This window comes from Amphiura filiformis, chromosome 1 (genome assembly GCF_039555335.1).
Source record: "Amphiura filiformis chromosome 1, Afil_fr2py, whole genome shotgun sequence".
NCBI classification, from domain to species: Eukaryota; Metazoa; Echinodermata; class Ophiuroidea; order Amphilepidida; family Amphiuridae; genus Amphiura; species Amphiura filiformis.
Window position 1 is genome coordinate 98,701,314 of NC_092628.1, and position 18,198 is coordinate 98,719,511.

The 18,198-nt window shown below is 34.9% G+C and overlaps 1 protein-coding gene across 1 annotated transcript in view; it reads left to right on the forward strand.

The window, feature by feature from the left end:
- LOC140159523 (uncharacterized) overlaps nucleotides 1-18,198 on the forward strand; it is a 37,841-nt gene that overhangs the window by 659 nt on the left and 18,984 nt on the right. Inside the window, 17 exon segments of the mRNA XM_072183015.1 lie at nucleotides 33-146; nucleotides 1,990-2,103; nucleotides 3,141-3,254; nucleotides 5,403-5,516; nucleotides 6,671-6,784; nucleotides 8,826-8,939; nucleotides 9,726-9,836; nucleotides 10,816-10,929; nucleotides 11,115-11,228; nucleotides 11,439-11,549; nucleotides 12,108-12,221; nucleotides 13,460-13,573; nucleotides 14,759-14,872; nucleotides 16,063-16,176; nucleotides 16,963-17,076; nucleotides 17,375-17,389; nucleotides 17,392-17,487. Of these exon segments, the coding sequence (XP_072039116.1) occupies nucleotides 33-146; nucleotides 1,990-2,103; nucleotides 3,141-3,254; nucleotides 5,403-5,516; nucleotides 6,671-6,784; nucleotides 8,826-8,939; nucleotides 9,726-9,836; nucleotides 10,816-10,929; nucleotides 11,115-11,228; nucleotides 11,439-11,549; nucleotides 12,108-12,221; nucleotides 13,460-13,573; nucleotides 14,759-14,872; nucleotides 16,063-16,176; nucleotides 16,963-17,076; nucleotides 17,375-17,389; nucleotides 17,392-17,487 (1,815 nt within the window).

Here is an 18,198-nt window from a genome sequence, read left to right on the forward strand (position 1 = left end):
ATTTACCATTATCTTTTTTTTGGCTTACTTAGATGTGGATTCATGTTTAACTGATCCTTGTCTGAATGGCGGTACTTGTACAGACGCGGTGTTTGATTACTCATGTACTTGTTTACCGGGATTTACTGGACGCAACTGTGAAACAGGTGAGACAAATTAATTGTTTTCTAATTAAAGATATTTAAGATAACATCCCTTGAAGTGATATTTTCAAATGGAGCCTTTTGTCCTTTTTTAATTTTACATGTCAGTAATTGAATGAAAAACATATATAACATACCGTAAAACCTCGTCTACAAGCGTATATAGTGTTTTTGATGAAAGCTTAATTAATTCGCAGATACGAAACAAGCGTAAATATACCAATGCAATAGATTGGTCTTACAATGATACTTGTTTGTATATGCTTGGATCTGTAATATATTTGCTGAAACTCCATAATGGCGCCTGGAATGATTTAGCTTTCATTAGAAGTACTCTATATGCTTGTAGACGAGGTTTACGGTATTACCTTTGTTTATTCATGTCTTTACGATGTAAGCAACTAAATTAGGATTCTCCACAAAATTGGGATGTGTATGATGCCATTCATTGCAGCTCCCTTTACATACTTGATCTGTTGCTTGAATTTTTATTTGATGATTTTTAGGGTATGTGGCTGATATATTCTCCTTCTAATTTTTAATGAAATATCTAATGTGTTTTCATCACTTGAAATGATGTCACTTGAGGTGATAAAGTGTGCGAGCATGATACATTAGGGATGGATACAGTACACATGTAAAAAAAATCTTTGCACGTTGTGGCCTATTAAGATTAAATTGCTGAAGATGTGAGGGGAGGAATGTAAAATTTCCTCCTTGTAAGACTAACAGTAGGCCTCATCAGTATTCTAATGTAGGACTACATTGACTGTAACAAGATCTCTTCCTCCACTGGGAGGTGTACACAGTAAAACAAATTTGCCCTGTCAGACTACTTTTGAAAAAGAGAAATAGCTTCTCCCCCCCCCCATATGATTACATGTTAATGCATGTCTCCTAGTAGGACTACAATAAATAACATCTCCATCTGTAGGACTACACGTTACTCCACAGGGGGTCTATGAATAAACACTAAGCTACCACTCATCATTGTCATCATTATATAAACAAGATAATGGCCACTATAATAGGCTCAAGATGTTGGCCAACTATAAAAAGGTACACCCCGTCAGTCCGAAACCCTGTCAGTCCGAACCATGCTAGTCCGAATTTTAAGCTTACCTAACGCTAACCCTAACCCTGATCCTAACTCTAAACCTAACCCTAAACCTAACCCTAAACCTAACCATAACCCTAACCCTAAAAATTTGGACTAGCTGTGGTTCGGACTGATGGTGTTTCAGACTGATGGGGAGACCCCCTATAAAATTGAATATGTAATGATATGAGTGAGCGGATATCAGAAAAAAAATTGACCTGTGAGTCAAAAATATTGCAACCTTATTGGAGTTGATTAGTCTGAAAGGCCCTTTCAGTGCTTTTGAAACTAATTAACTTCATTTGACACCCTTAACGTAAACAAAACTCAATGTTTTATTGGAGTGCGGACAATCCTATTCTTCGCATCACAAAAATTTGTTTCCCAAAATTATGTAGACCGTAAAAGTTTTTAGATTTACATTTTTGCCGAACTGCCTAATTTGTAATAGATAATGAACAAATCAGTACATGGTTAAATATCAGTAGCTTGTTGCTAGCAACCGGAGTGAATATAATGTTGGCTTTACATGTATGTTATCATAACTGATAGATGGTTCTGGCTAGGCAGGAATTGGCTACAATTGGCTGTCTTCAACTTAATCTAATGTCTATTGGTAGTCCAAACTCAACTATTGTAAATAAAATTTTGTCAATTTTGAAAAAGCATGTAGATTTACAATCTATTGACTAAAGACAACGTAAAAGCTTATTGCTAACTCATTTTTTGTCCGCTATTTTTTTACAGAAACTCCTGAATGTGACAGTATGCCATGTCAAAATGGTGGTGTTTGTATTGATGGAGCTGGATTCTACACATGTCAGTGTCAACCTGGATATACTGGCGTCAACTGTGAAATCAGTAAGTGAATGTGTACACATATGCTCAGACACCCCTACACATACATACACCCCCTTTACACACTTAACCACAAACTCACATGTAACTACTACTATCAAATCATTGGGTGCATCATGTGCTGGTGTATCTATAAAATAAAAATGGATTTCATGAAAATCACACAGGCATATTGTTATATATAATTTTTTGATTCAGTTCCGAATTGCCTTTTTGAGCAAACAATGGTAAAGGTAACTGACAGAGCTGCCAACCCTTCTTGATCCTGCTGAAGACTTCCTCATTTGCTGACAATCTTCTGTCTTCTGCAAAGCATATTAAATTTGTTGAAGGAAAAGAGTTCAACAAACCACAATCCCGCTTCTGGGTATCTTTTGAAGTCAAATGATATACCATTTTAAATCTTATGATAATTTGATATATATTTTGAAAACACGAAATAAAACAAAATTGGCTGGGGCCGACTTTACGGCTGATTCGTGGTGTCCAGTCATATATAGAGTTTTATTCTTCTAACCGATGATTATTATAACTTCTACACCTCTAACTTTAATAATAACTAGTAGGCCTACTGTGGATGTGGTTTACCTTGCATTTTATTCTATTTCTGATGTAGTAACATCTTCCAGCAACTTCTCAATTGTTGGTTATTGATTGGTGAGGGTGTTTATAAAGACACAGAACAGCAACCCTGTATTATACATTGTTTCTATATAAATCATTGATAAATGATGTGTAGGATATAAGTGCATGTAGACAGTGTTTTTCCATTGACATACCATGGACATTTACACCATATTTTAAATAACTGTTTAACACAAAGTTAAGATACAATATGACTGTATGGTACTTACCTAGGGGGATTGAGTGCTGGAGAACATATATCATTAGATGGTCTGCAGTTGGAGGTAATAGGTGTGAGAACATGCTATATGTCTTTAAATGGTGATTACCCCATGTGCACACTCCTACATACTCTCCCTCCACAAGCACCCACAAATATCCTTACTAAAAATATGTTTTTCTCTGCACATTTTCAGATATTGATGAATGTGCATCTAGCCCTTGTCTCAATGGAGGTGTCTGTATAGATAGTATCAACAGGTATTTCTGCTCATGTCTCCCAGGATGGGAAGGAGATCGCTGTCAAATTAGTAAGTTGTTATCAATGGATTTACTATTTCAAACTTTCCTTAAAGGAGTATTTCATGATCCTAGCATCCTCTTTTTATGACATTTTTCAGTAGATATCCACGGAAAAAGCTTATTCCCAAAATTTCAGTTGATTCCGATTTTGCAGTTGCGAATTATGCATGATTATGTGTATTACACTGCTCCATAGACAATGTGTTGTAATTTCGTTCTGGTATACCAGAACGAAATTCAAATTTCACAATATTTTTTTTAAACAAATTAATTTGTAAGAAATATTTGGTACATAAACATTATGTAGCCAGAGGTTTCCAGTGGTATAAAAATCTTTTTTGAGAAAAGTGGGGATGAGGCTGTGGATCACAAAATGCCCTTTTAATTAATGCTACAACAACAATATACAATTCAGATCAGTCCTGGGAACAGAGAAGCATTCAAATTGGTGGTTACCAAACAATGGTTACATTTTCCATATGTTATTCCTTTTGTGTTAATATGGTATGGTTTAGGGGATGGGCCCATGGGCGATGGGTTTTGAATTTTGTTGCCAAATTCACAATACAGTGCCCAAATGTTAAAACTAAGGGCCTTCCTTTTTCTCAGTGTATAAAGCAGCTTCAGGGCTCATCAGAGTTGGGACACGGATAGCACTTGAGCATTATATTTTTATGCATATGTGTCGAATAGTATTAAGGGCCCTCTATAAACATGCGGGTATAGCTGTGTTCATGTGCAAACAAAGGCCCTCTAGGTTTAATCAGTTTGCTGATATGAGTTTGCTTCTCCCTGTTTTATTTTTCTTAAATCAATGTACATGTACATGTTTGTCAAACTTAAATTGCTTACGGTAGCATGGTCAAGGTTATCAAATTTTGCAAGTTCTCCAGTGGAACATATTAATTTTATATCACAGTTTAAAAAAACCAATTTTACAGAACTGCTTTAGGTTGCATCTTGATTAAGATTATTCATCCATTAGTTCAAAACATTATTTTGTAAATTAAATCTTATCTATTACTGAAACTAAAATCTGCAACTCACTTTGCTATGTTGCATCTGAAACCATCGGAATTCATCAGGCATCTGATTGATGATGGTGTGACGTCAGACCTCAGGGAAGTTCTTGTAATGCCTAATCCCATGCGTGTGACAGTTGGAAACGGAATTCATCAGGCATCTGATTGATGATGGTGTGACGTCAGACCTTGGGGAGGTTCTTGTAATGCCTAATCCCATGCATGTGACAGTTGGAAACGGAATTCATCAGGCATCTGATTGATGATGGTGTGACGTCAGACCTTGGGGAGGTTCTTGTAATGCCTAATCCCATGCGTGTGACAGTTGGAAACGGAATTCATCAGGCATCTGATTGATGATGGTGTGACGTCAGACCTTGGGGAAGTTCTTGTAATGCCTAATCCCATGCATGTGACAGTTGGAAACGGAATTCATCAGGCATCTGATTGATGATGGTGTGACGTCAGACCTTGGGGAGGTTCTTGTAATGCCTAATCCCATGCGTGTGACACCCTTTCTTATTAATGGCTGCTGATGCACAAATCTAGACATTCCGGAGGGAAAAGATCATATCCAGAAATCCCTTGGAAATTGTGGATGCCCAGGTTGAGCATTTACTAAAGCCAACAGGAGAGGCTAATATAAATAACTCTTACATGCAGATAACTATCCCTTGCTTCAAACACACCAACACCTTAAAGAGGGAGGCTTGTGTATGTCAAGGATAAACCCCCAAGAGATAATCAATGCAATGTAGTGTATCACATGCACTAGTATTCTTCAGAGGAATGGCGAAACATGTTCATCTTGTTGTAAGAAATTAATGTGATAATTAAAAAACCTTCTGTTAACAATGTAACTCTGTCTCAAGAATCCCGAGACCTTTTGAAAATAAATCAATACCCTTCACTGCTTGCTTATAAAAGATTGGGTAGTCATTTTAGATTTACTGGTGTGCAGCTTAGACCATTTTATATAAGGTGAATAAAAGGCAACATTGCTTTTATTCACACTATAGTGCAGGTTGCCTCAGCCTATTATATAATTCTGTGTAACAAGATAGATTGAGACTGTTTAGGTGTCTAGTCCCCTGTACCATATTAATTAAAGCTATCAATGTTCTTGTTTTTCAGATATCAATGAGTGTGCATCTTCTCCTTGCTTAAATGGAGGTCAATGCGTAGATGGAATCAATCAATACACATGTAACTGTGTGCCAGGGTATACTGGTTTAAGATGTGAAATAAGTAAGTTGAGAATAACTGAATTAGGGATTCAATCATGTTTCACCGTTGTTCATCACCGTTTAACAACGATGCGGCCGCGTCGTTGCGTGGTTTACTTCGCGAGGGCAGCTTTAGCTGCCCGAGTAAGTAAACACGCAGACGCGCCGGACGCGAAGTTGTTAAACGGTGATGAACAACGTGAAACATGATTGAATCCCTTTCAACAACGAAAAGAAGCTAAATATCGTATAATTCACGATTATTTTACGAGGAATATCAGTTAATCATTGCCACTCAGCCTTACAAAAACTTTGATGATTTCTCTTTTGATATCAGCAATAAAACTACAGAATAAAACGGCAATGTTTAGCCGCTACCGAAAAATACTGAATTCAACTTGTAAGCTGGCATACGCACAAAGGTTCCAGGCATCACGAATTTTACGCGCGCTCGCGTAACGCGTAGTCTCGCTCGCGCTCGCATATACGCTACAGTAAAAGTGTGGGTTCATCACGGTTTAACAACGGCTGGCTCCTGTACAAAGGTATAGGAAGAGTTGTTGAATCACAAATGTAATGATATCATTTTATGACTGACTAAAGTAATGGTTTAATCCCAGGGATGTGAAGCACTCAAATATTAAAGTAAATACCTGTGCCTACTAGAGTACAACTTAATGGGTCTACCAGTGTAAGTTTCTTCAAATATAGGGGATCATACAGATTGCGCCCAAATAAATAGGGGTTAGTTAGTTTGGGCTCAATAAAAGTTAGGATCATTGACAGTGAAAGATAAATTTTCAGGAAAAAATATGCACCTTTAGCACAAATATGTGCAATTTGCAAGCTAAAATGGGAATTTATTATACCGAAAATATTAATTTCTTGATCCTGAGAGTATGACCGTACTGTGTGCACTGCGTAATGTCGCAAGTTTAGTGGAATATTAATACAATAGCGCGATTGATTGTGTATGCACAGGAAATGCAGCGCTACCCAAAGCATGTGTGGTAGGTGTTGTACGCTTGACGCAATTGTCATTGCGTGCCGATTAAGCTCTCATCATGAAGAAACTATTATTTTAGATATAGATCAAAACTTGTTAGTTTTTGGATCACATGGAAATTTATTTTGCTGAGAAAATATCTGACAGCTAAATATCCTTTAATTTTTCAGATATTGATGAATGTGCATCTGGTCCTTGTCAAAACGGTGGCGTATGTATAGATGGTATCAACCAGTTTAGCTGTATTTGCCCAAGTGGATTTACTGGAATATTTTGTCAAGATAGTAAGTACAAATGTTGGCTATTAATGCTTAAATTGATAATAATTGAATAAAATACCAACAAAATAAAATATATGTGAAGTGAAAGAAGAGAGAAAGAGATCCAAGATATAATGGTAGTTATAACAAATAACACTATACAGGGTGTCCCAGAATGATTTATACCGCGTTTGAACAAAATGTCAAATATATATTCAACAGTGTATCTAATTTTAATAAGTGCAATACAATGACACATATGTCTTCTACTTAGTCTGTGACGTTCAGGGAAATAACATGATTCGTTTTGATGTGATATTGCTATTACTGACAGCGCAAAGGATTCATAACACATGGGTCCTTTATCACCATCGTCCGACTGCACCCTGCAATATATTGGAGAAATCCTACATTCTTTTATTGGAAATACACCAAATTTGGCACAGGTGTAGAGCTTACAACGCTGAATAATTCTTGATATGGAATTAAGTGAAACATTTCAATATGACTTCAGATATTTAGGTGGAAAAACATACTTTTTATGTGATTTTTACCATAATTTTTACCCAAAAATGTCATTATTACAGGGAAAATTTTTATCTTCTCCGTGACGCAGCTGTGGGTTTGCCAATATATTGTGGACATAAATACATACTGTGACACTAAGGACAAACCTTCTCTATACTTTTATGAAAATCCATCTCTGGATGATGAAACTCACACATTGCAATAATTTTCTTCAAAACTGCAGCCAAAGAAAGAATAGTTTAAGGTCACTCAAGCATAACAAATCCTTTATTCTATACAAGGATTGCTTAAATAATCGATAGATCATAAATAATCGATAGATATAGACTATTTAGTAGAAGTAAGAACAGGACACATCAAATATATGGCATAACATTTTCCAAATAACTTTTTGCTGAACGGTTAGTAATTTTACAGGTTTTCAAAATAGGTAGTTTTGTCAAAACTTGGAATTCACCATTTTTACACAATATCCTGCAACTTCCATTAGAAATGTCCAATTTGTAAATTCTAAAATTCCTCAGATAGCTAAATATATGTTAATTTTAGAATTTAAAACAATACTACCAATAGTAATGCCCTTCATACCTAAAATAATACAACTTTCCGGTATAAATCATTCTGGGACACCCTGTAGAAACATTTGTTATCTGTACTTAAAATAGATAAATAAACCCTTGGATTTATTGATCGTTCTGCACTGTGACCCAACCTGTGGGATGATATTTATAGTGGGCTGACAAACTCACAAGACTACACGCTTTACAGAAGTAACTAATTATTTACTGTATTTCCTTTATTAAATACCCCAGGGGACAGGGGTGTCGCATTTTCCAAATGGAGAGCATTTATTACAGGAAAATTTATAATACTAGCGATCACCCGTCTTGCGCGGTCAGAGTCTTTCGCGGTTTGTAAATTTTGTGAACATGTAAATGTTTTATTTAATGTGATTAATGGTATATGAGAGGAGATTATCATTTAGAAATATAATATGTAGTATCCTATCCATATAAATCAATGGCTTGAAATTGCAATTACATCATGATCGAAGCAAGTCTTCTTGCCACCATATCATATCCACCGTGAGAAGTCTTGCCCCTGTTTGATGCTGGCCGCCCTGATATTTAAGATTTTTATGCATTTACAGTACTTTTTAGCCCATTTTGGACAAATTTGTTGTACCTATTGGCCTTTTTTTTACCACTTTCGTCCAAGTTTGTCCCCCACCTTGAAATGTACCTTGCTGCCCCCTGCAAAAGTCCTGGCTACATCACTGAGTAGATGAACACAATTTTATTCAATTCATTCCCTCTTTGCCCCCTGTGGTACATGGTATGCTGGTTGACCTGATATTTAAGATTTGTATGCCCCTAGTCCAAAAAGGTCCAAATATTGAAAAAAAGGTCCCACTTTTTCAAAATTAGCACCCCCAAAAAAAATCCTGGCTACGAGCCTGCTGACAGTAGTAGTAAGGTATAAAAACCTTTCTTCTTTATCTGGAATGAAAATCACGCTCTTCAATTTCTAATTTCAGATGCGAATGAGTGTAGCAGCAGCCCTTGTCGTAATGGAGGTACATGTACTGATGGGGTCAATAGATACACATGTCAGTGTCTTCCAGGATATATAGGAATTAACTGTGAAATTGGTAAGTATTGACTCCTAAAATACTTTTGTACATTTTGTCATTCTTTTCTATATCACAAATAAATATATGTCACTTTCTATAAGTATAATTGTTTCATTCGTGTAGTCAACATCCTTATCACAAATGTTCGGATCAAGTTCTGTAAAGTGTGCGGAGGCTTGTGGATCAACGTCTAGGCGTTGTGCCTGTGCATGGCGCACTATAAATCACTGTGCTTTTTTTTTTTTTTTGTGCTATGATCACAAATTCATGCCCCAAGCATGGTGGAAATGCACAACACTGCTGTGTGCCTCATACAAAAAACCTTGTTGAATGTGCAAAAGGTCAAAAAGATGCAGACGACACATATACAATTATTACGCCCGATGCATGGCATGTAACTTTTTTGTGAGAGATGTCACTTTTCCATTTTGATTGGAGCCCATATTGGACATCTAAAACATGTCAAGAATTGTTGATAACAAATACAGGACCCTTTTAAAACAATTTGGTCTTCATTCTTGAAAATGCTTCAGCCTCAAAGGGGCTACACCCCCTGACCTCCTCCCCCAACAGGGCACCAGCATCGGAACATCCAGACCTTGCCTTATTTTCCTTTATTTTACAAAGACGCATTTCTGATTTATGAAATTTAGTTTAGACAGCCACTTTTGAGTAGAAGTTGGGACTCTTGCAACTAATGTATAATAATATACTGCACCTATATCATTTTTATATGTTACTGTTTTACTATAATTTCATTTTAAACTAAATAATTACTTTCAATTGCTTTTATATCACATACAGATATTAATGAATGTCAAAGCAACCCATGTGTAAATGGCCAGTGTATAAATGGTATAGCTCGCTACGATTGTAACTGTAACCCAGGATGGACTGGAACTAATTGCGATATTGGTAAGTAATTTATGTGATATGTTAAAAATATTAGTGTGTGATGCATCATTCCTTTTCTCCTTGTATAATTACACTACCCAAGTGCTGAGTTTTTGTTTTATATTTAAAAAATTATTTTTTTACCTTTTTTGCTAGATATAGAATGACTGTTAGCAGCCCTTTAGATTGGGATCAGGGTTAGTTTTTTTCGATTAGGTTAGGATTTGTTTTTAATATAAAATGTTAAGACTTAATCAAATATTGCAAATACAGGCAGATTAGGCCCCGTAAGTGTATGTTTGACTTCAATCGACCAGCCCTAATTTTGAAGAAAAAATTATTTCCCTGTACAAAAGAAAACCTGCCCTAATTTCTGAAAATCCAAAAACTTTTTTCCCAGTCTGTATTTTTGCATTCTAATTGACCAAAAATACTTATTTTCAAACAAAAGCTATCAATTAAAACCTGCTTTAACATGTAAATTAAACACCACAATAGCATAATATTGCAAGTTACTCATTATTTTAGCAACTACAGGTATATTATCCAGTAAGAGATTTTGCTTTATTAAAAAAAAAAAAAAAAGGTAATCCACCGACCGACCTTATTTTTTTAAAACCATGTGAGGCCAAATTTACACTTTTTGGGGGGACCTTATTGCAACAATTTTAGGCAAAAACTTCTGACGAAGTTTCTGTGAGTGATTCTCCTGCATTTTTCTATACCCGGGTAGTTGATTATTAACTGTTATTAAAGGTAATCATGTCATAGTAATGCGAAATATTTGTATTATTATACAATTATGGAAATAAGTCTGTGTTGCACTCCGTAACATTGATTGGTGGGGGAAGGGGAGAGATAGCTTACAGGAGGGTGTAGAACATTATTTGAAAAACATCCATCTAAATTTTTTCCATGATTGTAGATCTATTTTCATATATTGATGCATGTAGTTAAGTCCATGTGTTACTGGAAATATCTTTATTGTTATCCCTTTCAGATATTAATGAGTGTGAATCACAACCTTGTCAAAACGGTGGTTTCTGTATTAATGGTAACAACATGTATACATGTGCATGTATACCAGGATGGACTGGAACAAATTGTCAAACTAGTAAGTGCAATCATGCTAATTATGTTTATAAATTGTTAATGTGTGCAATGGCGAGGTTAACCAGAAATATTAATGGGTTTCTTGTAAAAAGCTAGTTTATATTTGGGAGTACTAAAAAATGACTGGATCTTTTATTAAATGATGATTTTCATTCCTCACTAATATGTTACAATTTAATGTTTCAGATATCAATGAATGTGCTAGTGGCCCATGTCAAAATGGAGCTACATGCTTAGATGGCATCAATAGGTACATGTGTCAATGTCCAGCTGGATATGAAGGAGTCAATTGTGAAATTAGTAAGTATCAATGTTAAGAAAATATAGATACTCAGAATGAATGATTTCATTTAACTTTTACTGGCTTGAGAAATATTTATTTAACATATATATTTTGCATATGTTTTGGTTTTTTACGCTCTGATCTTTTGAAATGGCGTGTAACAAAAAGCTCTCATGTATGTATGTATGTAAAATGGAGACTAAATGTGCATAAAATGTCATTTTCAGATACTGATGAATGTGCTAGTGGACCATGTGTGAATGGAGCATGTACAGATCTGGTAAATGGCTTCACATGTACCTGTGCACCTGGATGGACTGGAATTCTTTGTGATACAGGTAGGTTAATTATACTGCTCTTGCTCCAACCAAACAAAGAAAATAAAAATTACATCAACTTTGTTTTAATGCAAAAAAAATGTAAACCAGAACAGTAAAACAATTATGTGAAATAGAAGATGTAAGAAGGCTGTAACATTTCCTCTTTGAACAACTGTAATTAAAGCTTACAAACTATAAACATCTTACTTCACAGCATAAACTGCTGTTCCTAACTTTAATTCTTAGACACGATATGGTACATATGGAAGCAATGAGTTTGTCCCACAAGCATTCCCCAAGTATATGATGTTATAAACTATGCACAACTTGAAAAAATTAAACCAACCACAGTATGTGATTGCTAGGGTCAGAGTATCTGTGAAGTATACACATGCATTGGTATGACATCAGGACATATGCACCTGTGTGCAAGAATTGACACAAGAGAAGTATTCATGGATCACCCTGCAGGCACATGGGATAAACCTATAATTGTATGCTTATTCATTTGTTAAGTTAATAGCACTGATGCTATCAGCTCTGACAGTTTGTATATCTGCATGTATTTCTCAACAGATATTGATGAATGTGCCTCAGGACCTTGCAGGAATGGTGGTGTTTGTCTGAACAATATCAACTTCTATGTGTGTGCCTGTTTAACAGGATATACTGGAATTAACTGTGAAATCAGTAAGTATAATTATATCTCAATTATAGCTGAGGTAACATGTCACATCATAGCAAATTGTTGGGCCATTTACCTGACAGTACATATGCGTATTCGCCATGTTTGACCATGCCAAATCAGATATAGGGCAGTAAGGTATTTAAACAACAAAGTTATAATATGATGTACCTTCCAGCATATTGATATGACATAGTTATATCTCATCTATATATGTGTATGAATATTCAATATTTGCCTGTACAAAGCATCTATTGGATTAAAATTTGGAGAATGGGGAAATTATTGTTTTTTAATCTTTCTTTTCTTATTCTTGTGTAATTAAATATTATTATAGGCATGACATATCAATTTAACTTCAATAACTTTTATGAAAGCCCCTTTTATTTTAAGTGAACTTGGAAACTTGATTACAGTTGAATGATTTGTATTATGGTGTGTGCATTAAATCAAGCTCCGTATGTGGTACTATACAGAGGGCAGTGACATTATAAGTGCTGAATTAAGTCACTCTGAGTACCCCCCTGAATGAAAGGAAAAAGTGCCCTCTGACAAAAAATAAAAAATAAAATCAGAAGGGCAAAAAGAAAAAAAAGGGCAAGAAGCCCTTTTCTCGAAATTCAGCCCGATCATGGGCCAAAATAGTGTAAAATACAAAATGTTTGCACATTTTTATAGATAAAGCCCATTTCCATCCTGATAATGGACAAAAATAGTGTAAAATACCAATTTTTTACGCGCTATGCGTGCACATCGTCCATATATGGTATGCTGCAACTGTAATTTTTTTCGTCAGTGCCCCCGAAATTTTATTTTTGAAAAAAAAAAAAAAAAGCTAGCTATGCCCCTGTAAAACGGTTATCAAAATAATGATTTTTGACATTGCCAGTATTTCATATGTTATAATACTTAATCTCTGGTAGCCACACACAAAAAATAATTAGGATGAATCACGTACAATATCATACATTTTGAACTGATGCAAATCTGTATTTTGTTTGGCTTATAATTGGCAAAAATGATTCATTTATTAGTTACTTCACATGTCAACGCTTGTGTAAATTCACTTAAACGAGAGCAAGTCAGACATTTACACAAGTAAGTACTGTGCCCAAATGCGTGCATGCCATACTATGTCAGTACATACTTCTTTTGCCAATTATAAGCGGAACAAGCTATAATTTGGTATCAGTGGCTATATAGAAATAGATATGTAATAATTGTTGTACTTTACATTCACTAGATGTTGACGAATGTGCAAGCATGCCTTGTCAGAATGGCGGACAATGTAGAGATGGTATTGGCGAATACACCTGCCAGTGTCTTCCAGGCTATGAAGGAGTCAACTGTGAAATCAGTAAGTTCATCAAGCAGCGATTTATACAAATTTAACAGCATTACCGATGACCCAAAGTGTTAACGGTGTTCTAAATAAGCTTAAATATTTTGTGTCCAAAAGTAATCTTTTATGTATTTATAACTCTTTAATACAACCTTATATTTCTTACGGTATTTTGGCTTGGGGTAACTCTCATAATATTTATCTAGACAAAGTATTTAAACTTCAAAAAGAGCAGTAAGAAATATAACATTGTCTCACTACAGATCTCACTCCAGTCCTCTTTTAAAGATCTCAAGCTCTTTAAAATACAGGACATGTACAAGTTTTATCTATGTGTATTTATGTGTAAGTATTCCATGGGAATGCTTCCATCTATATTCAGTAGCTATTTCAATCTAATGCAAAACATTCATAATTACAGCACTAGATATATCAATAATTACCAACTGGTTAGAAATAAAACCACTTTTTCATCCAAAGGTGTCAGAACCACTGGCCCTATTCATTGGAATAAACTTTCTTCTGATGCCAAAACTCTTAAATCTCTTAATATGTTCAAATCACACTTTAGAAATGCTATTATCATGTCTTACTAGATTTAATAGTCAGGGAAAATACTTAGTATTTTTCGGGTCCATGCTTTTTATTTTCATTTTAAAAATATTGCATTTTCAGTTGATTGGTTGATTATAATCTGTAATATCACTCTTTATTAGGCATAAGGTATTATCTTTTTTTTCTCATGTTTGCTGCAAAATTAATTTACAATGTAATGTAAGGTAATGTAACGTAACGTAACGTAAGCGTAAGTAAGGGGTCGTTCACTGCTGGCCTTTTGGCCTTTCGAACAGCTCCTCCATGTCATGATAACAGAATAACTTGTACTATTTTTGTTTAATTCTTCATTAACATAATATAATTTAACCAATGTACTGACTTATATGTATAATGTTTATGTTTGTAATATGACATGGAAATAAATTTGATTGATTTGATGATTTGATTTGATAATGTATGTACAGGTCTTATCTTATGATGTCTGAGGTTCATTTCCAGGGTGTGTGCCTCTTTTGCCTCTTTCTCATTTCTTTAATGTTGTGTAAATTACAACAGAAAACCATTTGTATGTATTTTGTTGATTTGTTATATTATAAACATGACAATAATTTGAATTTTGTTAAATGACTTATTTATCATCAGATATTAACGAGTGTGCTTCAAATCCTTGTCAAAATAATGCGCAGTGTGTTGATGGCATAAATCGCTACACCTGTAACTGTCTACCAGGATACACTGGCGTGTTCTGTCAAACAAGTAAGCTGAAAATATATTTGTACAAGTATGTTAAAATAGTTTGTAGTGTAAGAAAGATGTACAATCCATTTGGGTCATTTGCAGTTTTGTTGTTTGCTTTACTCACACATTAATTATTGGATTAATAAACCTGATCAAGTAAAAGCTGATAGAATAATGTGACCCGCTCCCACAAAACCAGACATAAGTCACTAATTTTGAAAATTGAGTTTTTGATGTCATCATTTAGTATAGGTCTTCAGCTTTCATTTGATACCAAAATTTTGTTTCTGGGACATATAGTCCCCATTCTACGGTCTTTCAACGGGAAGGTGGGAAGCGACACATAAAGAAAAGGCAAATGCAAGAAAAATGGCTTTAAAGTTGTAAAATGATATGTTTAAGGACTTGGTTTGGCTCAGAAAATGCTAGATTTGGGTGCTTTAGACATAAAAGAATATTTTGTTTTCAATGGTAGGTTAAAGTTAACATATTAAGGAATCAAAAAATAATAAAAACTGAAAAACAAAATCTGCAAGGTTTATCACCCCTTTCCCAACTTTGAGTCGCCGTATCTCGAAATGGCTGAGTGCAACTTATGGCGAGTTTCATCAGAGCGGGTCACCTATAAGGGGCAAAATTAGATTTTCATCTGCAGTAAGTGATTTTTTTCAAAATGAATTAATTTCTAAAAAAAATCACAAAATTAGATGACTACAAATTCAGATCTCTATTTTTGACATTTCTGAAATATATCGTTTGATTTGTGCATATACCTGTACCTAAGCTTCAGTTTCACCAAAATGGTGCATATGACTCTCTTGATGGGTTATAATGTTCATTGTACCAGTTGTCATTACTGAAAGGTCATTTTTCTTGTTCATTGTTGGCTGTTTGATGATAAATAAGGACTTGGATGTGATAATTGTAATTTTGACATCTTTGTTTTGACCACATCTTCTGAATCCAGATTGCTTCCTTTTATTTGTTTTCTGGTCTTATCCTGTTAATCTTTCACCAGTCTGTTTATCATCTTGGCCTAGAACATGATTTGCATTGAACTAAAGTGTATATATGTCAGAGGTCATTTACTATAAAGGTTACTATTTAATCATATTTTGTGGATTTAATTTGTGGTTTACAAGCAGGTGATTTATAGGTCAGCATGTGATTTCTTAAATTTATGTTCAGTTTTAATTTTTCTATTCCAGATGTCAATGAATGTCAATCACGCCCTTGTCAGAATGGAGGTCGATGTGTTGATGGAATTAATCAATATACATGTACCTGTCAACCAGGATGGGCTGGACTTAACTGTGAAATTAGTAAGTAGTCAATTCTACTTGTAAAGATGTTCCTTCAAAAGACTTAATATTCTATTCTTACACAAATGATATTAATTGAACAAGTTCTTAGCCCGGTGGGGTCACTCCCTGGCAGGGGGGACACGTAGGACCGTTACCACAAGTACAAATTACCGGTTTCGCAGTCGATTTCAAGGACAAATCATGAAAATTGACCCCCTTTTTTACTCCAAAACAAGGACAAAATGGTACTCTGAAACACCCCTATTTTTTAGATTCCGAGGACACATTTGCTATTTGGACCCTATTTCAACATTTCAAGGACGAGGCTTTTATGAATGTTTTTTCAGTAATTAACAGGGCATCACAGAATTTAAGTACATGTAGTACCCCTTGCATATAAATTGGCTATTGCAAAATGTGCGCGAATTTATGCTAAGGCTACGCACGAAATAGAACCGAGAACAATATTAGCTAATATTGATCATGGGATGAGTACGAAGTAGGAAACCAAATTTATTCCTTATCTGGTCAGCTGTACGTCCACGGGATCGGGAGAAAATAATAACCCCTTTTTTTTCAATTTCGTGGACATTTGTGCGATAAAACACCCCTATTTTTCCAATTTCATGGACAATTTTGTCCGCGGACAAGCCCTAAAAATGACCCCTTTTTCTGCGATTTTGGTAACGATCGTGCGGTCAGTATTGCAAGTTGAGTGACCCCACCGGGGTTCTTAGTATGTATTCATCCACAGATAAAAGATTAGTTTGTACATTAATTTTATTATTTTCATTTGTGTCATAGATATTGATGAATGCTCAAGTGGACCATGCCAAAATGGGGGTGAATGTATTGATGGAATCAATCGCTACACATGTAATTGTCAACCAGGATGGTCAGGAACTTTCTGTGAAATAAGTAAGTATCTTCACTTGGTTTCAAAGTCATAAACTGGAGAGGTACCTGATCCTGTACATTCATCACATTTGGCTTAAAGCAACCTAGAGTTTGCAGATGGTCCGGATTTTTTCCCTCATGGAACTTATTCATATTTTTCGAGGAACAAGCTAGCTCATTGTTAGTGGGTTGCATTTTGTATAAAAGTCGTAAATATTTGTTCATGATCACAAAGTTGAAAACAATAGCGCTATAGGAATACACATACCGGTTTGTAATATTAATTTGATTGCCATAATATTAATTTGCATAATTACAGATATAAATGAGTGTGCTTCGGTCCATGTCGCAATGGTGGGCAGTGTTTGGATGGAATCAATGCCTATGTATGTCAGTGTCTTGCAGGATATACAGGACTTCGCTGTGAACAAGGTAAGTGCATATAATTACATAGTGAAATGGATTTGCTTCAAGCCCATGTTGCAATAGTCACTGTACAGTGTTTTAGATGGCATCAATGGTTTATGTCTGTCAGCGTCTTGCGGGGTATACAGGAATTCGCTGGGAACAGAGACACAATGAATATGCTTCTGAACCATTTTGCAATAGACTCTGGAACAATCTCCAAGAGGCTGTCAGTTTATTTTACAAACTTGTATTTTACTTTTTGATGTATATTTGTTTTTATTTTCAAAATAATTTGACTTTGGTTGCTATGGATTCATGCCAGCCTGAGTTGTTCATGACATTGATATTATATCTTCTCTTAAGGGCTGGGGTATGAACGTTTGGACAGTATTTATTTTGGGACATTACAGCACATCAGACATATCGAATTGCATTCTGAATATGAAGAATGTCATTCTGATATCAAATAATTTTGATTTTTGAAATTGCAATTTAATACACATTTTATGGCAAATCATTAAAATTGATATTTTGATATTTAATAGTACTTGAAGTAAACTTTATAAATCTGATGATTTATACTTAAAGTGTATGTAGGTGGGATGAAAAGCCGACGATCAATTGAAAATTTTGACCTTTCAGTATTGAAGATATGGATTTTTTTTCCCAAAACACCAAAAAAATTAGGTCTTTTTGGGAAAAAATCCATACCTTCAATATGAAAGGTCAAAATTT